Source organism: Plectrocnemia conspersa, unplaced genomic scaffold (assembly GCF_051122295.1).
Source record: "Plectrocnemia conspersa isolate PC_06_02 unplaced genomic scaffold, ASM5112229v1 ptg000004l, whole genome shotgun sequence".
NCBI lineage: Eukaryota > Metazoa > Arthropoda > Insecta > Trichoptera > Polycentropodidae > Plectrocnemia > Plectrocnemia conspersa.
In genome coordinates this window covers 1,266,724-1,286,909 of record NW_028277168.1, presented here as the reverse complement: position 1 = coordinate 1,286,909, position 20,186 = coordinate 1,266,724, and the positions used below count along the sequence as shown (strand labels likewise).

Below are 20,186 nucleotides of genomic sequence, written 5' to 3'. Positions count from 1 at the left end.
GACAGCGTCCCCACGCCCGTCCGCCGAAAGCAGCGCTTTGGCACGTCCTCTCAGCTTCGGGTCCCGTTCGGAATAGGCCGAGCTTTTGCGTCCCCAAGCGCGTTAAGGGATGGTTTTGGTCTTAACGCCGTGGTCGGTGAGCAGCGATCGGCGCTAGGGGTGCAACGCCTTTCCGGCCCGATTCCTTGTTATGTGTAGCACTAGGTCGCTACAATAATAATTAAAATTGCTTATTAATTTTCATTTTAAAAATTAGACATTTATTTGTCTAAAAATATCGTTTTTACATTCACATTAACGATTATTTAGCAATAGGCATTGATGGCATTAGTTATATATTTATTAAACTAGTTTCCATTATTACGAAATAATCATTATGCATAAAAATAATTTTTCATTTATGACTCCGAAAAAAGATATTTAGATATTTTAGAAAAAAAATTAACACCTTCTATTATGCAAATTTTAGAAAAATGTTAACATTCGGCAAATTATGCAAATTTCCTCCTCTTTGATGTAATTGTTTACTTTTGATTTATAATAACATGAATGGATATTCAATATTATAAATTTCATCATTGTTGCAGAAAACATGACTCGATTCATATAATAAAAATAAACTCAAATTATACGTTAAACTGAGCTCGATTTATATGCTTAAAAATTCTAATATTTTTTCGTATCATAAATTTAGGATGTTTAATTGAATTTTAATAAGTTTCGGACATTAAACAGTAAAATTTACAGTTACAGTACATTCCTATAATTAATACATTAGTCCGTTTACGCGTTTTCGTGTGATAACGAAACTTCGCGGTCAGTTTGTTTACGTGTTTTTTTTATGGTACAATAATGTAACTTGTTAAAATATCGTGCGAACGTAATAAAGATTTGAACTTTTTTCAAGAGATGGCAGTACTATATATATTCCTTATCCGTAATAAAATATAAACTTTGTATAATTGAGTTAATATATCTCTATGGCATAAGTTCAGAGTTTTTATACAGTATATAGTAGCTTTTATGTTAAGTTATGTATTGCACATTATAAAATTTATAGATTGCACATAAATAACTAAAATTTAAGGCATGCTTTTGAGAAAATATCAATTAGGTCACATTTTAACAATAAAAATGATTGTCAATTCGTCGCTTTACCGCGCTGAAAATCAATTTGGTAGTTACTAAACTTCATATAAAAAACACGTAGTGCAGGTGAAGGAATTTAAGATGAAAATAAATGATTTGCAATACCACAGCTCGCTATGAGTTGAATGACTTTTGTGCAACACCTGAGGTACTTGAAATTCTGATGTCGTTTTCTTCATAAATCTTTCATTGGAATCTAAGAACACTGTGAATTGTAATCTTCATCGACGTTTCAAGTGCAGTACTTACTCCATGGTCCGATCGCTGAGCCTCTGAAACTGAAAATTCAACATATACTCATATATGCGGCCCTGGTGCATTTACAAATTTAGGACAATCGCAGAGAAACGAGCTGACCTCGCGCCGCTCTGGAGCTGAGACCTTCCTCGGCAAAAAGGAGCGGACAGACTGAGAGACCGGTTTGAGTTTGGGAAAGGGGCGTCCGTCTTTCTGGTGTCGCACATTTGTGCATGTCAACTAAGGCCGGAAGAAAGTGGTACTGACCACCTCCAGTCAGTCGCCGACCGCCAGCACCATAGGTCGCCTCCGCCCGGCCGCAACAATGGCGCTACAAGCGCGGGCACTAGCGCTATTACTAGCACTGGCACTATCAGGTACCACTGCTCGTTTCAATTTCATTCAAATGTTAGTGTTAGTGATAATAATTCTCACTTGTGCAAACCTTTAAAATGATTTTTTATTTTATTAAAAAATGCTTTCCACGTTAGGTGTGAGGAGCTGGTACAAAGCATGTGTGCCAATAACATTTATTATTTTATATTACACAACATTTTTTGGGTATGTGTGTAATATTCAAATATATAAACTAGTTAAATGTATATAAAATGTGTGTGTAAATCAGTAGCGCTTTGTAGTTAATTTGTTAGAGGTGCTGCCGTATTATTACTTTATAAATGTACACTGTGGAGCGTTGGAATTATATTTATATTATTATACACACACACAATATTATGTACAGATTAGGATTTAAAATAGATACATTTTTGGTTAATTAACGGGGAGCATACTACCATAAAAATGCTGACAAACAGCTAGAATTAGTTATTTTGCTTTGAAAATAAAACTTACAAATAGTTATCACTACTATAACATTGTAAATTTAATCTATAACTAAAATACCGAGCAAACTGCTTGCAATTTTTAGACAAGTATCAGTTTATAGGTAAAATGTATTAAAATATAACCCGACATTTTATTTATTGAAAACGACAATTTAAATTACGTAAAAAATTCAATCCAGTGTCATTGACTATCACCAAACCAACCTCAATCGAAAAGTTTATCTATATATATAGCACATGTTTGTATATTCTTTAAATGCCGGGATTCATCACGATTAGAACTTACAATACGATATTTCGGCAGCGATGGACCTGCCATGATCACGTATTTTCAGAAATTTAAAGAGTTTCTATAAATTCATATTTAAAAAGCAGGTGCATCATGATCATGATGAATCCTGGCATCTAAATAATATAAGTAGTATATATTGTACATACACATATGTATGTACATGGGATAAAATGAAATTTGAGGACACGATAACTACCGTAGTTTTTAGTCATGAATTTTTTTATAAATAGCCCTCGTAAAAACCTCAGCTGAATTCATTAGCTAGTCTGAAAAAGCAAAAAAGCAAAAAAATAATCTTAGAGAAAAAAGTAAAGGGGTCAAAATGTTTACTAATAAAAATTTCAATAATATTATTTTTTTCAAAATGGCCACCTAAAAAAATTCATAACATCGCTTATAAAAATCCTAGAGAAAAAAGTTTAGAGGGAAAAAATGTTTTATAATATATAATATATATTAAAATTATATAAAAATTAAAATAAAAAAAATATTTTACTTATATTTTTTTATATACAGAAATCTACCTGATTCTTGCAGTTTTGTCGAGCGTAATTTTATTATTTATTTAATTAAAGCTTAGCAACATGTCTATAAAATTACTATATTATTTATTACAGGATTATATTTACACCTATGTGCTGTTTGTGATTATTATGTTAATTTTGGGTAGTAAAGACTAATATATTTTGAATGGAAGAAGAGAGAGAGGGTTGTAAAATTTTAACTTGAAGCCAATAATGCAATCCTCAGCATTTGACTACTATGATATTTTGGTTAGGTGCGCTTTTAATAAATTGTTCAATGAAACTAGTAGTTATCAATATGACTTCTAAATGCTACATTGCCAAATTTACATAATTAAAATGTAATATATATTATTGTGTGGTGTATTACGAAACTTGTACACTGATCTCAATATGTGAGAAAGTATTTCTTCTAAGTTTCTGCACTATATATCAAATCTTAATTCACTTTGATATTGAAACATATCGTATTAACGTTATGGAAAAATCGTATAAGAAATAAATACCACAAACTAATAATCAATGAAATTTATATTGTATAAAGAAAGAGGATATTATTATCTAATTAAAAAATATTTTAGGATTTTAACAATATCATTCGTTTCTAATTATTATTATAAAAATATTAACCTATAACTTATTTATAAAGCATATACAAAAAAAATAATAGGACATCGGCTTGTCTAATATAAACTAAGAGCTTGTGCAACTTTGTAGTAATGTGTTTGTCTCAGAATTTGTCCATTGGTATTTCTGAGAAAACGCGAAAAACCTGATCGAAAGACAAGTGTCTTAATATAGACTGTTGAATGGCGGATTACTATAGTCATTACAGAACACGTAGATCCTCGAACATATTTGTTCAATATGATTATTGTTTTGGGCTATTGATGTTCAAGGATTTTAACAATTAATGAATTTCGGGAGTTCGTTCTGGATTAGAATCACAGCTCCAGATATTTAGGTTCCACCTTTGCTCTTTCGTTTTCACCCACAGTCAGCTTTCGCCGACGAAAGTGAACGCGAAGGTCGACCGAAAGAGAGATCTGACGCGCAATTTCACTTCCGCCGCCGGACAAATTTTTCGCACGTTTGTATTTTGTCACGATTTATTTCGAGTCAGGGTGTACTTACAGGTTTTTCTTTTTCAGATACAAGCGGGCCAAAAACGTGTATTTTATGTGAATTCAAATAAAATGATATATAAGTGCATATCATAAGATAAAATCTAGATCGGTTTTAGTCGGTCGGAATTATAATTAATGATAATCATCAACTCCGATCTTCCAGACACGATAGAAAATAATAAAAAAAATTGGGTCATTGTGGGATTCGAACCCACGACCTACAATTTATAAACAATTACTCTTATCAGTGCTCGATCGCACCGTAATTTTTTTATAAACTTGTGATTTAATCTTTGATAAAATATTGTAAGATTGTCGGTTCAGTAAAAAAAAGTTACGCGACGACTTTTCTTTCTTATTAAATCTCTGATTTTCTGATTTCCTTCCTATGATATTAATCGAACCATAACTGTCATGATTTCTTATTTTACAATCGTAAGCAAGAGATTATGTAAATAAGCATTTTCATTCACAATTTATGTATGTTTATAAACAATTACACTAAAAAACATTTTATGGCATTTTGATTTGCTTTGACAAAAAATAATTTATATGTATATTTTTAATTAAAGTTTTGGGCTTTACATATACTATAAAATAATATAATTTAATATAAATAGTGAAATGGTAGTCAAATATAAATATATAAAAAATATTTTGCAGTAATTATTTTTAGCATTTTTTGCATTTTGTGATAGTTTATGATAGCGTAACTATATATTGATAAATTTCTATTAATTATAAAGATTAAAATATGTTAAGTTTATATGTAAATGGGTTGATTTTAGTTTCTGAAAAAATACCAACTCATGTAATGGAGTTATATTATATTTGTGGCTCTCAAACTGTTCTATGATTAATATTATTATTGCTATATAAATTAATTATATATATTTTACTATAACATAATATGCGTAACTTGTGACTGTTGATATTTGATGTTAATAATTGCAAATTATTTATAATATAACTTCAATTAACAAATAGCTTCTAGAACCTGAACCGGTATGTTTATTAGTAGCATAATTTTAAATGATAAAATTCGATTATGCTGCGAGAATTGAACCTTGAAACTTGATACTCTCTTACATCCACATAAATTAATATCATACGCTTGATAATTATTTTTTTACTTTTATTTCAAAATAGCATTTTCTTTTATAATATGGAGACAAAGAACAGGCCGCGCAGGGAAAAATTGTCTGCTTAAGTCTGATTTTTGCGGTGATCGCTACCGCAGCACATGACATTGAATATTGTCACTGTGTGCCATTGAACTATGTATTTTATTAGTATTTTTTATTGCAAATTTGACCATCATGACTTGATAGGTTTCCCCAATGCGTCATGATGGTCATTATATACAATAATTATACCATTATACATGGTGTAAATATGATAATATCTTCTGAGTTTAGCAAGGTTGTTGAGAAGCTGGATGGCCCGTGTTTTAAAGCGCTAATGTCCTGGCCGTGACGGGCAAGAATAAGGGATACGATCGCGACCGAAAATCCCCGAGCATTAAGCGTTATAAACTATGATCATAAAACACTATTTTTATATTACATTGAAAATTATTCATTTTTATAAGAAAAAGATTAGCAGTAAATAAATTTTCATATATATAGATAGCCTTGAAATATATTTATATATGAAGCAATAGTATATTACAAAACAGATTTTCACTAATTTGTTTTCTAATTAGACGATAAGTTTACTAACGACATTAATTAATGACTTATGATATTGAGTACATTGAAAAAACTTATTTTTTAAAACAATAATTTAATAAGTTAGTAATGATATGTATACATGAATTGACATATAGCATTTTAATATTAAGAAACATAAATAAAATTAATGCGAAAACTTTTTTCAGAAAAATATTGCGAATCTGAATTAATTAATAAAACAAGATAAACTATACGCACAAAGATTACATACACTTTTGCAACAGTTGTCTTTAAGAAAGTGTTAAAACCATGATTTCTAAATATTTCATTGTGACATTATTTATGTCCTCTTTATTACAACATTAAGTCTTATGCATTTCACCGTTTCGATTTTTAATAATTAATACAATAATGTATAAAACATTACTACAGCTAATTATAAGGCTTATCAATTATTTATGAGATAAATATTGAAGTTGGAGTTGTGTGGTAATCGTTTAAAATTAGTGAAAGCGAAAAAACTTTTTTTTAGAAAATCGTGACTACAGATAAATCTCAGATAATTTTAAATCAACACAGAATATGCGTGTGGTTATAAATTTTAAAACGTGTTGTGAATACGAAACTGGTATGGCAATAGAATGTTCTACTGGAAAAATAGCGCGTGTTGAGAATGCAAAATTGCACTGCCGTTATTTGAGGTTCAGTGGTATGCATAAATCAATGATTACTGTTTTTTACTTGACGACGAAGACATGACCGTGATAATAAGGAAAAACAAAACAAGACATCTTAGTCTCAGGCAGTGTGCCATGGCTTTGCTTAAAAAAACCCAAATGGCATTGGAAATCGAAAAAAGTAGTAATACAATCACTTCTACTGACTGACCCTTGTGTAGTTGACCAGTTTTTCTCACAAACATGCTTACAAAACTCACTCGTATAGTTTCTCACACATCAGATGCATCTTAAAATAATATGAATTAATGGAAAAGCAACTTTTCTTGAGCCAAGCTATCAGATCATGCAATGTGTCATGAGTTGCTTTTTGGAGTGCAAGCGAGTCGCTAAAGGTTACGTAATTTACTTAAAAAGTTAAGGAAACGTTAAAATTTACGCGTGAATACTATTCGATCGCTTTATTACAAATTTCGTTATATGCATCGATTTACGCGATATTTCCTGGAACGTATCTACCGTGTAAATCAAGGGATGAGTGAAGTATAATATATACGAAAGGGTTCTGTGATTAATATCGATCAAAAATATATTTTATTAATAACCCATTAGTAATTTAATCCTAAATACACTGCATAGTAATCCTAAATATACTAATTTAATTTCAAAAAAATATAAGACATAATATTATTTTCTAAAATATTTTTATATATAGACACTATAATATATATTTAAGTACAAATTCTATTCACAAATATTTGTAAAATAATATCTCAGCTAAGACGGTCTGATCTTATATCTTGTTTCAAAATGGGGAGCAAAAAAATAAAATAAAAATCCTGGAGGAAAATCTAAAATGTCAAAAATGTATTATACTATAATAAATATGTTTTTCTTCATTTTTTGTTAATTATAAGAGATATAATGGTTTTTGAACCGTTGTAGTTTTGATTGGATCACCATGATTTTTTTTAATAGACCTGTATCAGCCTGATCCACTCGATTTTGTTTCAAAATGGTGGTCATTCAAAAAATAATAATAAATATAATAAACTATTTACATATTTATTTTTAATTTATTATGACCGAAATTAGCAGTTCTCTGGTAACACTGACGTGACGGTGACAGAGGGCAGCATCATTCTTTTGATAGACCTCGACGGGAAAAGAACGGCTGGTGTTGCCTCGATCACCGTTTATTCATATATATTTCAATAATGTGTAAACTATATACTCTCAACAAAATACTACTGCTGCGGCTAAATCTATGTCTAATCTGTCCGTCAAAAACCTTTTCACACATTTTAAATCTACCTATTTTTAAACAATATGCTGACTAACGAGCTTAGCCGAGATATTTAAGCGCAACAAATTAAATCGCCATAATTTAAAAAAACTGTGAGTCAAAATAAAAATGTTTTTTATTTTATATTTAAAAGTAATAAGATTAATTGAAATATTTACAAGGTTTTTTAAAAAAAAAAGTTTTAAGGAAATTCAGTTAACACTATGGCAGTTATCATGTATCCAAAAACTTTTTTATCCTATACATTTACAGATGACAATTTTGAAAGTAAATTTAGTATATTAAAAGTCTATCTAAATAAGTTGATTTTTTAACATAAACAGCAATTTGACATAAAATAAGATTTGAGTAACTAAAAAATAAATTATATAATATAATCAATTTGCCTTAAATCATTGTATATAATACAACGTGTCAGTGTCTTTCTATTCTAATTGAATTTATAAAAACAATCAGTGTAAATTCAAAGATGGTGCAGAATACTGAAAATTATGTAAATTCTCCACTAATGGAATATCATGCTCCAGAAATATGTTCTAATTAATCTATGATACTATTCATATACATTATTAAGATAAAATCCAATAATATAATATTGAATTGCCCAGGTTTTTTATAGAGCAATGCTATCGTGTACATGCGTGTTGATTCGGTACGCAAGAAGCACATAACTTAATCTAAATACCTATTGATTTATGTAACTAAAAGTAGTTATAGAAACGCGCGCAAGAAACTGTCGGATTACGAAGAATAATTGTTATTATCGAACCGCTAGGAAACGCGTTCCGGTCAATCAGTTTGAGAAACGCTCTTCCTAAGCGGCCCACGAATAATGTGACCAGTCAATCATCGAAATAATAAAGCACACACAAATATTCCAAATCCGTCTCTGGTGGCAAGGAGTGATGGAATAGAAAGTTGCGCCAACAATTCCCAAACTGGAAGTCGTATGAGAAGTGTTGAAACGGTGGTGCACGACCGAGATGTTTGTGATTTGTGAATCGAAACGATCTTATAATCGTCTATTATTGCGATATTCTGTTTGTATTATAATCTGTGTAATATCATTATACATGTGGCACAAAAATGGCACACTTATATCGTTGCGAAACAACGACTCGGTAAACTATAGCAATTTAAGAAAAAACAAATCGATTGAGATGCAATTATTATCTACAAGCAATGATTTTTTTCAATGGCCATGAAATATTAAAAAATATTCGCATGGGTATCGCACAGTGGTATATATTTTATTAATTGTAATTAAGATGAAGAGGGGAAAAGACAGAGAAAATTATAAGTTATTATATTTGTCTCAAGAAGATGTAGAACTATCATATAAAGTACGAATAAATGGTTTTCTTATACATGCTAGAAATCCGTCTTATCAGACTTAAAGATTCAGCGAAGCACTAGATTAATGTCTGAATATCCTATTCCATATGTCTATTTACTTTATAAAACGTAGTCTTATGCCGCATCCGATCGTCACGGACGCCAACGGTATAAATCCGAATGTTTACGCGCGCTCGGTTTGTCCCAAGCATCTTAACCATAACGGTAGTTTTATTGAACATCAAACATATTACTTAAATAATAAGTAATATGTGTAACAAAAATAGTAATAAAATACTTGATTATTTAATCAATTTAATCAAAAGCAATAAAATGAGAAGGGATAATTGTTTTTTGTGCTAGGGACCCCCTTGAATTTGGCCAGAAAAATGAAATGAATCTTAATGAAATGAAAGTATTAAAAACAGCCACTGACTGACCAAATTTTAACAACGCTGAAAAATTTCATTATAAAGTTTACAATTATTATTAATTATAGATATGTTTAGATTATTTCACATAATTATTTTCCGGAGAGTATAACATTGTAATATTTGTAATATTTTTAAAGCTTCACAAAATACTACTTATTTAATATCTCACCGTGCGCTAAATTAGAAAGGGGTTCTATTCTAAGCGTTGAACAATGTCGTTTTCACACAAAATTAGTACATATATACAATCCACTTCACGTCCCCTGTTACAATATCTAATAATGAATACCAATTTGAACTGGCGAACTTCAGCCTATCCATTAAATTATTTGGCCAAATGCTGGACTTTTACACCATCTATATTTTATGGACTACGCGTTATTTGATTCTTTTTACAAATTATTATATTTCCACGATTGATTCCAAAAACAAAACTTGCTGAATCAAAATTGTCAGTTTTTATCACACATATACTAAACATATGTCTATAGTTGCTGTAGTTGCACTACTTCCTTTTTTCATAAATTCGCATGACACGTAATTATTCTCGATTATTGATTATTTTTAATTGAGGGGCTATACACTACCGAAGATAAAACAAATTTGACAGTAGCTAAGTAGATAGTGTCCCTTTTTTATGATAAAAAAGATACGACCATTTAAACTTGGTGCGTTATAATGACGTTAAAACGGCAATCGATAATCATTCCATGTTAAATATACTTATAAATACCCAGATCCTTGTATAACGCATTTAGTTAATTATGAGTTTATTTAAAAAAAATGTAATAGTGGTTTAAATGTATATATGTATTAATATTATATACAATTATTTTATTTCAAGTCATAAAAATAGACTAGATTTTAGTTTTGAAGTTATATTTTAATTTGTAATAAATATATTTTCATATAAGGTAATTTTTCAACAATTAGGATACTAGCGAATAAATATGTTGATTCTAAATAATAATATTCTCATGTAAATTTGAACCTCTTTCATAACCACTTTGATTGTAAAAAATAATAATAATTGACCTTCGTATTTGTTAAAAATTGCGAAGAACCGGCTTTTATAAGCATCTGCGCATATTGATTTGGATATATAGGTGATCAATACAATTTTAGACTTAACAAATGGAATTGCCATTAAAAAATATTCTTGAAATGTGTTATTTTATAATAATTATTTAATTTACAGCGAGTGCACAAAATGATCAGAGAAAAGCTAAAGTTGAAGACAAAAAACCTGAAGAATTTCTTTGCCCAGAGGGAGTGGGAAATGGAAATTTTGCAGATCCGGCTACGTGTAGAAGATTTTATCAAGTAAATTGAACAAATATAAACTGCCATATTATTTAAAACAAATTGTATAATGTGTTTGTACAAATTAGTGTGTCGATGGTTATCCCTACTTGAATCGGTGTCCGTCTGGTCTTCACTTCGACGACATCAGCAAGTTTTGCACTTTCAAAAATGAAGCTAGATGCGGTCCAATAGCATCAAGTAATTATATTATGCTCTAGTTATTACATTTGGAGAATATTGTTTTTAATTATGATCACTTTCAGCTCCACCACCGGTAACCGAAGCTGCCATAGACTTGGCACAAAAATGTGATCCTGGAAACTGTGTGTTGCCATATTGCTACTGTTCTAAAGATGGAACGTTGATACCAGGAGGCTTAGAAGCAGAAAAGGTAAGTCGATATTCATTCAACTTATTTAATTCAACGTTTTGTAAAATACAAAGAATAAGTATATGTTTCACCTTTTACTTCATTTAAAATAAGAGGTTTATAAACCTGAAAGAGGAATATACTTTTCTAAGCAGAGAAAATAAGCTGTGCATTCTTACAACTACATCAAAGGACAGGAAATTTCTATAAATATTCCACTTCCATAACATCGGTCCAATATATTGTGAAGATTAGAAAATTATGTCTGAAGTTATGAAATAATTTATTTAATGAAATATTTCATTAACTTTAAAAGGCAATGTCATCATTTGCCCTAGGACATAACATAATTGTTGATGAAAATATCCTAATTATTTTAGTATTATTATAAATCTAACGATGCAAAATGGCAGGCTTTAGCCATAAGCATAACAATACTTAGTAATTAGATTATTAATTAATATAAATAGCTTAATTTAAATTTAATATCTCTGTGCCGTTTGACTACAGTAGTTTTTAAAAGAAATTGACAAATATCTTATAGCTCTTTAATATTAAAGAATTTATTTACATACTATTAGACTGTAGTAGATTCACAATCAGTAAAAATTGGCACCGTCATTATATGGAATGTGTAATCCAGGTATGCTATGTTGTTGTTCGGTGATGTAGGCCATCATGACGCATTGAGAAAACCTGTTAAGTCATGGTGATTAGATTTGTGATAAATAAGTTACTGAATTTGCATATTTTTTATTTTAGTGCTTTGTAACTGCTAATGGATACTGTTTAATAGATGATTCTAAGGGGGGGGGGGCACAAGTTGGCCAGTCAGTGGTCGTTTTTTCAATGTATCAATTTCATTAAGTTTCATAGTATATATTTATGCATTTTTCTGGCCGAATTCAAACTTTAGAATCCACGTTAAAAGCAATAAAATAGTGCCGTCGATGTCGTAGTGAAAACACTCTAGCGTTCGTATTAAGAGTTTTATAACAATATTATAATTACAATTTAATTTCCCCTGAGAGATGAGCCGGCTTAGTTTGTATTTTGGAATTGACCTAATAAATTTATTTATCCTTACATTGGGTTAGGTTTGGGTTTGAACAGCAAATGAACGTTTCGAAACTATCAAATTGAGTTTCATAGACATTTTATTGCAGCATATAATTTCACTAATGTTTATCAGTTAAATTATATTTTCGCTAGTAGAAATATATATCTACTGGTAAAAATGTATTTGAACTTCACCAGTGAAAATACAACTTTACTGAAAAATACATATTTACTGTAACATTTATACATCACATTGAGATAAATAATTATTAGTATGTAACTGTATATATTACTACACATTGAAAAGTTAAAATCATATAATTTTTCTAGCATCTGCCAGATAAATTATATTTTCAATAGTAAAAATATATATCTACTGGTGACAATGTATATGATATGATTGCACTGAAATGACATGTTTTAAAAAATACATGCGAAACTGTGTTTTCTTTGATTTTCTTTGAGGAAAAACCCGAGAATTTATGATTTAGAATCAAGGACGTCATTTCAGCTTTTTCTAAAGTGAGGGCAAAAGTTGGCTAGTCAGTGGTTGTTTTTTTTAATATTTCGATTTCATTAAGATTCATAATATTTCATTAAATTACATGAATTTTTCTGGCCAAATTCAAGGGGGGGCAAATGCCTCACTCCCAAAACTGTGTCCTTGTCTGTATAGAAGATATATGAATAAAGAAGATCCAAGTGGCACAGATTAATTAGTTTTATGAGACTCTTTTAGCAGGTCTTTCGCGCCTTATTTCGTTGCAACGGTTGCAAATTAGCGAAACAGTAAAATTATTTGTCTAAGATATAAAACTACCATAATCATTTTAACATTATTTTACAGACACCACAAATGATATTGCTGACATTTGACGGTGCCGTCAACTTGAACAACTACGACTTATACAAAAAAGTATTCAGCGGCAAAATCAAAAATCCCAACGGTTGTCCAATCAGAGGAACGTTCTTCGTAGCCCACGAATACAGGTAAACAACCACCATAATATATCCAAAATTAGCAGCTTATTGATAACAATCTTCAACGCATTGCAGTAATTACGCTCAAGTTCAAGCACTCGCTCACGAAGGCCATGAGGTATGATCAACTTTCAATTTATAAATACACGTGTACGTGTATATGTCATTAAAATGCTATTATTTATAACTTTTGCTGTTGTCTCTAATTATGGTGTTGTGAAATGTTTATAGATGGCCACTGAAACTATTTCGCTGCAACAAGGACTGCAAGATAAAGGTTACGAAGAATGGGCCGGAGAGATGATCGGTATGCGAGAGATTCTACGTCACTTCTCTAACATATCGAGAAGCGACATCGTTGGCATGCGAGCACCATTCTTGAAACCAGGCAGAAACACTCAATACAAAGTAAATAATACCTTATAATGAAGCATATAATTTAAAGGGTGGAAATCATATTGTTTTTATTAAATAACAAATATTGGAACTGAAGAACTGAAACATTCCTCTATAAACTTTAATAAAACTGGTTTTCTTATACTTTCATTGGATACTAGTAGATATTTGTTGTTAACATTCATACAACAAAAGCTTTTATTAGCTCTTAGTAAATTAGTAAATTTTGTTCCATTTTATAAACTATTTGCTACTGATAGTAAAAATATGAATGTCTTTTGATAGTGTACATTTGTAACGTTATTATATAATTTAGGTATTAGAAGATTTTGGCTACATATATGACAGCTCGGTTGGAGCTCCGCCTTCACCTCTTCCAGTTTGGCCGTACACATTGGACTACAAAATACCACATGAATGCAAATCTGGAACTTGTCCGACAAAATCTTTCCCAGGTGAGTTTCAACATAATCTTTTTTAATACTGTAAATCAGCCGTTAACCCATGTATCTAGCGGTATCATCCACAGTTTTGGAATCTGACACATCTACTATTGTTTTGAATACCTGTAATTGTTTTTGTATGGTTTTTCCCAATCTATGCCCTATATATTATCAACATCAATAATTTTATTGAATATTTAACGACAATACTATATGCTTAGTGTTATTATCTATCAAATATATATGTCACTGAAATCTAATGCTGTATTTTTAATTTATAAGGTATTTGGGAAGTGCCTTTGAACGCTCACTACATCGAAAGCTACGAAGGCGGACATTGTCCCTATCTAGATCAATGCGTACTTCATAATCACGATCCTGATGAAGTAAGCTACAAACTTATGTATGTAAGATTGAAATCAATTCCTTTATTATATATAATATACAATTATATAGGTCTTGGAATGGTTGCAAGAGGACTTCAGTCGCTACTATGACCAAAACAGAGCACCCTACATGATGCCCTTCCACACAAATTGGTTCCAAATTAAAGAATTAGAAAGAGGACTACATAAATTCTTGAAATGGGTCTCAGATTTGTAAGTTTAGCTCTTTTATAATTACTGGAATTCACATGGTCTCAATCTATCTTGAACATTTATAGACCTGACGTATGGTTCGTCACCGTCACACAATCCTTGACTTGGATGACTGATCCAAAATCAACTAAAGAATTGGCTAATTATGAAGCTTGGCGCTGCGAAAAGAAAGATAATGTACCACCAGCCCCGTGCAGAAACTCCAATAAATGTGCGCTGAATTTTAAAACACCCGAATCAAACTTTACGGACACGAGATATATGGAAACCTGCAGAGACTGTCCAAACCAGTAAGTATAAGTTATTTAATGAAAAAAATTATATTTGAAGAAATAATATATTTCAATAAATGTTGTAATGATTTACTTATTTTGTCTAGGTATCCATGGCTTGGTGATGCGGGTGGCACTGGTATAGCCGGAAAAGATAACTACATTCCAGATAACCTCAAATAAAATATTAAAGCATAACTGGCCTTGCAACAGCTCAACCGTTAATTTAAAAACATATTGAAAAACATTCTTTCTGGATTTACAGGCATACTTTTAATCATATTATTTGGCAATATTTGTTACATATAAATCTTGTAGTGAAAATGTTTATACTTTAAAAATTGGAGATATGTATACTTTGGGTAAATCTAAACAAATTTATGATTATGAGTTTTTTCTCTTATCTTACTTAATCTGCATTATTAAAATATATATGGTATATTTGTAAATCTACAAAATAAATTAAGGCCAGATTTAACTTTACCAAAGCCTGGATTTGTTTTAGTAATTACTTATAAAAATGTATAAAATAAAAAAAAAATAAAAAACTTTATATTAAAATAATTTTGTATATAATTTATCCAATACAAAGAAATTTAATATAGACCCACTGAAAATTTGGATTGAGTTTACTAATAATAAGCTTAAAATTTGAAATCATTAACATGGTCATGGAAAAAAAAAAATTATTAAAGGCAATTATCTGCAGCGCTCGATAGGTTCCTTTCTAGGAAAAACATAAATTGTAACACGAATGGTCTTTCCTGACTATAAATAGTTTCTTAACGAAGTGTGAAATACAGTAAGTATTTTGTGCAATTATTTTTGCCCGTTCCTCGAAATTTCTAATGGCCATTTTCTTGTGTTTACCATTCATTGAGTTTCAACTGAAATTACTACTTTGAGTTAAAGCTGTGCATAATTTCTTATTCTTTCGAAAGTCTACGTATTTAGTTATCTAATTTAGGTAAAACATTGCTCTGGATGGTCGTATTTTTGATTTGCTTATTTGATTCGTGTAATTTTCAAATACACAAAATAAAATGTCAGTTCTTGATATAAAATCTACAATTCATTGTTGCTTGCGAGAGTGAAAATGTTGCCCAACCGTGTTTAGAATGTTTGAATTTTGACGCCGAAAAAGCAGTACATTATAAAGAAGCAGTGACAACAATTCTAATTAAATTGTACATAAAATGTTTCTTAATAGTAAATATCTAACAGTCCTTAAATCTATAAAGACTGGATCTTATAATTCCATGTTAGTATCTAAGTTATAGTTAATAGTTTTAATGTTGTAGTCATTTGGGAGAAGCATAATCACCTTTAGAATACATAGAAGAATTGAAGTTATGTTCTAACACAGAATACATTGTGTGACCCTTCTTCAGAAAAATCTTTTATATGGTGATATATGCTATTTCGGACATTTGATATGACTTGGTATAATTTTGGTAATTACAACATTTAGAATTTAAAATTATTTTTAATATGATATTTTAATAATGGCGAATGGACTATTAGTCACTAGTCACACAAACATTGGTTACAAATCGATCGCTCACAAGGCGATTGCTCGTACGAATATTTTTCACACGGTTTAAGAAAAGATTAGTAAGGCACTAACCTAAAAAAGGGCCAGTTCCACTCGCGATAAAAGCATTTATCACCATTAAAGAAGAAATACAATTTAACAAATCTCGTATCGTTTCACTGAATATTACTCTAAGAATTTTTGGTAATATGTATTTCCATCGGCGAAGTAGATGCTGTGATGAAAACAGTCATATAATGAATTATATCCGAACACAAGAAGTATTTTGGAAGAATTGGACAGTAATTATAATGATGTTCTTTTACACACTTAGGTGCGATGGCTAAGAAGAGATTTTTTCCATTATGGGAAAAAATTATCTTTTAGCCTTTCTGTTACATCACAGAAAAACTTGGCGATCTCAATCGTAGTTTACATGGTGAAAATCAAATCGTTTAAATTATTTGCTTTTGAAAAGAAAATATACATATATCACAAAGAAATAGAAACCCTAATGCATCGTAATTTTGCAATCCTAATAAAAGTTAAACAATATGATATTGTTTCTCCGGAAAAGTTTATTAAAATTTCAAATTATTAGCTGCCTTATTCAAAGAATTTAATACCAGCTTTCAGGATTTAAGAAAAATCAAAAAATGTCTGTTGCTTATAGAAAATTCCTAGCACTTAAAAACAGAAAATATTGAACAACTAGCAGCATTAGGATTTGATTATGCAATGTTGTTTGAGGAATTTATATAGCTTAAAAACAATACAAATCTGAAAGCAATTCTTAAAGAAAAGAGGGAGGCAGAGGAACATGCTGAATTTTTGAAATTGGTAACTGAGAAATACAAGACTACAAAATTGTGCCCACCTGCTGCTTACATTATTCGCCCTAAGGTATCTTTTGAATAATCTTATTCTTAAATAAAATATGCAAAGAATGTATATAGAAATCGGCTTACTGATTAGTGATTCTCACTTTGATGAATTATTAAGAGTAGCCTGTGCCATTTAGGAACCGATTTGTCCAAAATAGTTAAAAATTTGTCTCAACATCAGACATTACAGTAAATTTTAAACAAACGAATAAACAAATAATTTTGAATACATTCGTATTTTTGTGTATTCATATATTTTTTTATTTGTTGTCCATGAACGATTTGGTCTAAAACTGTAGAGCTGCACAGGTATATGTATGTGTGCTAAAATAAAAATACAGTAATAATTATCAGTCTTATTTTTACATCATATTATGGTGCGGCCCATGTAACACAGAAAACATATGTATTTGGCCCGGAGAAAAAAGGTTATGTATGACCGTTCTATACTATAAATTTTAGTCTATTTATTATTAACTAATAAAACCATTGAAACATATAGCAATCCTTGGCAAACATTTTTCTTTATTAATTCTAGGTGATAAATGAATATTTAGTCATAGAATAAGAATTTTTTTTTTAACCATAAATTTTAGTTGCATATATATTCATAATTATTTCTGTCGTTACTTATTAAATGATGAAAAAAATCAGTTATGTTTTACATTTACATTTTTCTTTTAGTATGTTTTAATAACTCATTTCAATACTTTTCTGTTATTAAACATTTTTTACATAATATTCAGCTTTTGTGGATTTTTTTAAATCAATTCAGCTCTCAATATTTTTTTATAAAATTAATGTAAAATATATCTTTTGTTATATTAATTTATTTCGAACCTTTTAATTTATTGGTATTATTTATTATTCTCTATTCGAATCATTTACATTAATTCATATTAAAAAAAAATATTCTATATATATACACAACTATGTTGGGTACCACCATACACGTACGGCGATACAGCTCAAAGGATTAAAAAGAAGGAATGATCGTGTCATTTCAATAAAAAAAGTATGCCAAAGGTATACGCTCATTAGTTTAAATCAAAACAACCTACATTTGAACAAAAATATCTCCCATATATAAAACCAACAAAGGGAATAGTAACATAAAATGAAACGCAAGATAATGTTTTAAGATGAAAACGTTTAATTTATTCGTCTTGGACAACTGTGGTCTTTTCGGATACATAGAGTCCGTCCAAAAACTTTCTGATATCCTTGTCTTTGACTGACGTCGACTGTTGGATGAGGGCGGCCGAGCGCGAAACGTCTTCCAGCGAGTTTCCCTCCAAGATCAGCTCGTCCTTTTGCTTCGGCGAGTTGATAACGGTGACGCCGGTGGCCATCTTCACTCGTCTGATGTATTGTTCTCCGAGGAAATTCCTGATTTCGATAATCGAGTTATTGTCGGTGGTCACACAGTTGATGGGGAAATGAGCATACACGGCCCTCATTTTATATTGAAATCCTTTGGTCACCCCTGAAATAAACACAACGCACTGTTAGACGTTTGCAACATACACACACACACATCAAAAGAAACGATTACCTTTGATCATGTTTTCAATGTGAGAACATACAGTTCTTACGGCGGCCAATTCGCCCTTGGTGCCGAACCATTTTTCTACTTTGAGTAAACGGGGGCTCATCATGCGGATGTCTAACGCGAGGTGTTTGAACGACCTCTTGAGGACGCCGCGGGGTCCCTTGACGGTCACCAGCCGGGAGTTGACGCTCACGGTCAACCCCTTAGCGATTTTCACAGTCTGATTGGAGACAATCTGCTTCATTGTAGCGGCTAGAACGAAAAATATACAAAATTTTAACCTAAAACTGGTACACTAACATTTTACGTTGTCGAGTCGGGTTGAAGAATTGAAAGATCAGCGATATTGATAAACTAGGATCGGCGCTCCTGAGACGTCGTCGAACGGAACACAAAATAAGAGTTCATAATCTGACAGTCGTCCGACCGACTTAGGTTATGAAGACAAGAAATGTCCGAATACGGACCAAAAAGGAAAAATTACTCTTAGCTGGACTTCTTCGAACGAATCGAACGATACGCCAGGTTTATTTATATGAAGAAAAGCCAGATGTAGACGGATGCAGCCTTACCGGGTATCGGCCACGGCGAGAAAGGCTGGGGTTGACAGCACGAAAAATTACTATGGCTTGTCACTTTATTTAGATATTATTACTCACAAATATAAAAAAATAATACAAATACATGCAAATAGTATTTTTTATAATAATGAAAAATAAATAAGCGTAAGTTAATTAACAGTGGAAAGCAGTCGAAATTTGAAATTAAATTAACAATAAGAGTAATTTTACAATTTATGTATATTTAAAAATCGCAGCATGTAATTTTTACTCTGTATTTTCAATACTATAAAATTATATTAAAGACAATATCATAATCTGCTGCATTAAATATTGTCTTTTTATGAACCAGATACACGATCTATTTATTAAAAATAATATATTTTATTAAAATTGCTGTTATAAAAAAAATCGCAAAAAAAGTTTTAAAATGTCTTTAACGACAAGAAGTATATCGATTTGCTGTAATTCAATAAAGGCAAGAAATTGAATGGTCAGAATTTAAAAGAATCTTGGGTCAAAAAAAATCAAGTCTCGGTCAGAAGTTTATTAGCACCCTATTCATAAATATATTATTCAGAGTCAGAATAAATATCAAACGGTTGGACTAAAAATAGCATAAAGTCAGAAAA

At 30.5% G+C, this 20,186-nt stretch overlaps 2 protein-coding genes across 3 annotated transcripts; one reads left to right on the top strand and one right to left on the bottom strand.

Moving 5' to 3' along the window:
• The first annotated feature begins 1,660 nt into the window (after positions 1 to 1,660).
• On the top strand, positions 1,661 to 15,452 carry Cda4 (chitin deacetylase Cda4). The gene is made up of 12 exons (XM_088184004.1): positions 1,661 to 1,763; positions 10,798 to 10,922; positions 10,991 to 11,102; positions 11,168 to 11,295; positions 13,181 to 13,323; positions 13,390 to 13,432; positions 13,546 to 13,722; positions 14,027 to 14,165; positions 14,436 to 14,539; positions 14,610 to 14,752; positions 14,818 to 15,042; positions 15,132 to 15,452. The coding sequence occupies exons 1-12, from the start codon at positions 1,712 to 1,714 to the stop codon at positions 15,205 to 15,207; spliced, it is 1,467 nt and encodes a 488-aa protein (XP_088040130.1). The 5' UTR covers positions 1,661 to 1,711; the 3' UTR covers positions 15,208 to 15,452.
• Positions 15,453 to 18,572: 3,120 nt separating this feature from the next.
• Positions 18,573 to 19,620, bottom strand: RpL9 (ribosomal protein L9). 2 transcript variants are annotated; one of them, XM_088184342.1, is made up of 3 exons: positions 19,479 to 19,620; positions 18,998 to 19,246; positions 18,573 to 18,928 (listed from the first exon to the last, which is right to left on the bottom strand). In XM_088184342.1, the coding sequence occupies exons 2-3, from the start codon at positions 19,236 to 19,238 to the stop codon at positions 18,600 to 18,602; spliced, it is 570 nt and encodes a 189-aa protein (XP_088040468.1). In that variant the 5' UTR covers positions 19,239 to 19,246; positions 19,479 to 19,620; the 3' UTR covers positions 18,573 to 18,599. The 2 variants fall into 2 exon arrangements, with proteins under 2 accessions (XP_088040468.1, XP_088040467.1); XM_088184341.1 differs by having other exon boundaries at positions 19,567 to 19,620.
• Positions 19,621 to 20,186: the final 566 nt, after the last annotated feature.